Source organism: Anoplophora glabripennis, unplaced genomic scaffold (genome assembly GCF_000390285.2).
Source record: "Anoplophora glabripennis isolate ALB-LARVAE unplaced genomic scaffold, Agla_2.0 scaffold175, whole genome shotgun sequence".
NCBI classification, from domain to species: domain Eukaryota; kingdom Metazoa; phylum Arthropoda; class Insecta; order Coleoptera; family Cerambycidae; genus Anoplophora; species Anoplophora glabripennis.
In genome coordinates, this window is record NW_019416926.1 from 11,002 (window position 1) to 15,629 (window position 4,628).

Genomic DNA, 4,628 nt, shown 5'->3' on the forward strand with positions numbered 1-4,628 from the left:
ATTTATGTACAGGATGTTCCATAAAACTGACACAGGTGTACCAGATTTTCCCTTATTCATTTTGTTAATTTTTTCATGGAATCTTTTGATGAAAAGTTGTATATTTATTGACCAGCCGCTTTTTAGAAAATCTATATATGTACTGGGCGTTCCACAAAATTGACCCACATCTGCTGAATTACGGGCAATTTTTTCCTTTTTCACTTTTAACTTTGTCTTTATTTACTAGAGTCTTTGAATGAAAAATTGTATATTTATTAACCAGGTGTCTTTTTGAATCTTTATACTGGATGTTCCACAAAACTGATCCAATTACCAACAGAACGAAACTTTCCTTAGGTATATTTGTTTCCATTTCTACAGTTTGTACTGAAGTCTGCAATATTTTTATGAAAAATCTTATTCCCTACTAACCACATGTTTTTTGCAATTTATGTACTGGGTGTTTCATAAAACTGACACAGGTGGACTAGGTTTTTCCTTTTTCATTTAACCAGATGCCTTTTTTGGAAGTTTGGAAGAAACTTTTCTTAGTCTTTCCCCGAGCGGGGCCTACTCTTTTTTGAAAAACGTTCTCATTAAACTTTTATATACGGGGTGTTTAAAAACTAAAGTACAGGGTGTTTCAAAAAATGTTATATTTACTAACCAGCGAGGAGAGCACCGCGGAGCGGTGCTCGGGCCGCGCGCAGCGCGGCTCGAGGGCCGAAGGCCCGAGAGAAAGGTCAAACTTCGCGTCAGCGAAGTTTGCCTACCTTTCTAGTTGTTAATTAAAAAAATAGTATAATATGCAGTGTGCTGCAATACGTACATTACTCGACGTTTTTTGAAATAACAAATTAGAAAAAAATAATGTATAATTTAATATATAAAAATGTTTATTATCACCTACTAAAAATTATTCCATTTTATTCATACAAGTTTACTTTAATAAAAAAATTAATAACGCACTATTTATTAATTCATAATAATAATTCGTTGTTTCTTGCCATTATTATTTATTACAAATTTACTTCAAACCCACATTACTTATAAACGGTTAAATGCATCCAAATTTTCCAAGAGGTCAAATTCATAGTTAATTAAATAATATTTGTGAAAATTGCGTCTATTTAGCGAAAAAAGGAAACTTTGACACTCTGTATCTCGTTAGGGAGGCATCTATAGTAGGATCACAGCTTAATACAGCTGGAAGAGTCCGTGTCGGCGCCTTTGATGTGGCGGTCGAGAACCAAGCGAGACGGAATCGTGCTAACTCTCTCAGATTAAGCGGAATAGTCGGGGCTGGATTAAACGAATTTTTATTATTGAAATAAAATATTTAGTTTCTACCTGACAGTACCATAGTAGGTAATTTTAATAATATGGAATTTGAATTAGAATATTACGTGATGACATTAAAAGTAGAAAATGGGTATTTTAGATAGGTAATAGGCTTTGTACTTGGAGTTGATACGGATTATTAAAAAAAAACTTGAAGAGTAATTAAAATTCCTTGTTGTAAGCTCCTGTTTACTGACGTAATCATTAGAAAAGAAAATGGTTAAAATCGCGTTTTTTCCGAAAAAATCGTTAATATCTCGAAAACAGTAGATTTTAGAGAAAAGTTGCATATGAACATTTTTGTCCAGGATACCCCAAAAAGCCTATAGAAATGTATTTCAAGCGAAAAAATCGAAAATTACGAATTTGTTTAAAAAAAATTGTTTAAACAATTTTTGAGCATTAGTAACGTCTGGCAACATGCGGACATGATTCAAGGGTCATTTTTTTAGTAAGATTATGAAAAAAAATTCGAATGAGAATCATGTTCCTAGCGGGAGCAACGATACAGCCTGGACTAATACTTATACATGTTATAAAACATACCTACAATTTAATATACAAAAAAATATAATAACAATATATATTATTAAAANGGGCTTTTCTGTTTTTAAGTCTGCGTATTGTCAGTCTTAGTTCGTCAGGTGTTGCGGGGGGGATTATGTCATTGTCTGGCTCTCTGTCGACGCGTCGGGCCGCGGGCTCAGCCACTATCTCGAACTCCTCGTCTTCGTCGGGCAGCTGAGGCAGTCTACACTGCAGTTCAAGGCTGTCGGCGAAAGCCTCGGCCTTTTCCGGATTCGTGTAAACCACAATTATACAAAAACGTTGAAATAAATAAAAAATATAAACATGAAATAATTGCATTTATTGGATTAGTTTAATTCAATATTAAAAAATAATATATTTATAAATTTACGTTAATTACAAAATTTTGTTATAATTTACAAATTTACACATTTAGAAAATAGGCAAAGCAGATTCTATAAAATCTCGTTCTATCTGTTTTTTTATACTTTCAACCATTTCATCGCTAGTATTATTTCCTCCAATATCAGGGGTGTGTATCCTTTCAAGGACAAGAGTCTTTCTAATAGCATTTCTGATTAATTCAGCATGGCTATTTTTTTTTAAATAATATAACATGTTAATAGCTGCATTTAACATGCCAATTGGATTTGCAATGGATTCATCTGCAAAATAAGTTAAATGAATAAATAGTACAAGCGTGCAGATAGTACAAGCGTGCTTGTTGATGCTTCCGTTTATTTATTTATTTATTTATTTATTTATTTATTTATTTATTTAGAGTTAAATAATTCTATACCTAATTAAGAAATTACTCAGATTCGAACATGTAATATAAAAGTTACTTTAAAAAAACACATTTGGTTTATATCTGCGAAAAGCAACATTTGCGATAAGGTTGAAAGACGAAGAAATGTAAAACATTTTATTTTATAACTACTTATAAACAAAATCCACGTTTCAATAAAATCATTCCTTACCTTCATAAGATGTAAGTCTAGATGCTACCTCAAACACTGCCATAGATTCCCCATAATTTTGTCCAGAAATTAAACCCGGACCTCCTACAAGTCCGCACAATATATTAGTAATCACGTTACCATAGAGATTAGGCATTATTAAAACATCGAATGTTTCAGGTTTCGAAACTATCTGCATGCAACAATTATCAACGATTAAATGATCTACTTTTACTTCAGGATACTGCTTTGCAACGTTCATTACAGTTTTTAAAAACAATCCGTCGGATAATTTCCTAAAAAGATAATAAGTTGTGTATAGTTCTTCCGAAGTCAGTTAAACATGCATAAAAAACGAGCAATCAAATTTAATGAGTTTCATGTGCGTCCCTAAAAAAGTTTTCTGCTAAAGGTAGAAAATTATAATAATATTGTATATAATGTGTAGAAAATTTCTATTATATGTTCATTTGACCAACAACATATTTTAATTATTTATGTCCTCAAACAATTTTATTATATTGATGGTAAAGTTCGTTTTGTTCCATTTTAAAAGGTCTCCAAAATGCCATGTTGTATTAATATTTATAAACCAAATATCCCTCTAATTTTTCCCTTTCGCAATTGTAATATGAATGATTAATAGAAGGGTGCCTATAACAAATTAAAATTATCTGAATCACGTCAAATTCCGCATGCCTGCACTGCACTCCTAGGCGACTAATCGACAACTGAATTTTGACAACGCAATGGACCAGAGAAACAGTGCGCATTGCTCTTTGTCCGCACGCTCATTCTTCAACTGAACGTATACATTTCTACCACCTGCACTTTTCGTTCGACCAGATCTGTATATGGGTATGGCTAAATAAATATGGGAACAAGTATTTTAAATATATCAATGCCGAGTTGCTACTTAGCGACCGAGCCTGGTACATACCTTGAAGATATTGGTTCTTCAATTGACTTCGGAAAAACTATAACCTTATGATTTACTAAATATAAGATATAGGTATCATTCCGCTCTATTTTATTCTTTCAGCTCAAGCACACATCGACGCATTACTACGAAAACATGCTATCTCAAATTTAGCTTGGAAAAAATGCTATCTAAAATTATTGTACTTGGAAAAGATGCTATCTAAAATTGTGCGTGGAAAACATGCTACCTCAGATTAAACTGTTTATTTTATTTTTTTCATTCAACATTTTTCAATTAATTTTGTTAACTTACTACTATAAACGACAAAATCAATATATATTAAAATCTGATAGCTCCGTCTGCGTCGCACTATCGGCCCGAAAAAGGGCCGACTTTGGATTGCAAAGGCTTCGCCCCCGGATCGCGCAGCGATCCCCGGCGAAGCCCGAAGGGCTTCGCCTTCCTAGCTACGTCGCGCCGTCGTATTTACAACCCGGCGTCTCGACGTCTTCGAGGCGATTTTTCCCGTTTTCCGGAAGCCTACGGGGGGCGTGGCCCAATTTTTGTGTGAACGGCGATAGTCCGACACGCCCTCCCGCTGAAAGCTGACGGTCGTCGATCGCCTGGAATCGCGCGCGGTTACGGCTTTTTTATTTTTTATTTCCCCCATTTTCTACGATATTTCATTTAAAACTGTGCCGAAAATACTCATATTCGTCGACCGGGTGCCTTCTTCCAACTTTTTATGTACAAATTTCCGCGAAATCAAACGCGGGATTCGAAATGCGGCCGTAAATACGTTAAAATGCACTGTCTAGGAAGGCCGAAAAATTGTGAATTTTGCCGCATAAAATTTCTTCTTCGCGAGCCTCGAAACGGCGTGCGACTTGGCACAG

General features: G+C 34.4%; 1 protein-coding gene across 1 annotated transcript in view; it reads right to left on the bottom strand.

The window, feature by feature from the left end:
* Window positions 1–2,283: 2,283 nt before the first annotated feature.
* The window catches only part of LOC108904779 (isocitrate dehydrogenase [NAD] subunit gamma, mitochondrial-like), an 80,207-nt gene continuing 77,862 nt past the window's right edge, over window positions 2,284–4,628 (bottom strand). The window contains exons 5-6 of the mRNA XM_018707454.1: window positions 2,832–3,106; window positions 2,284–2,516 (exon numbers count right to left, since the gene is read on the bottom strand). Coding sequence (XP_018562970.1) covers window positions 2,284–2,516; window positions 2,832–3,106 — 508 coding nt within the window. The remainder of the gene's footprint in view (window positions 2,517–2,831; window positions 3,107–4,628) is intronic.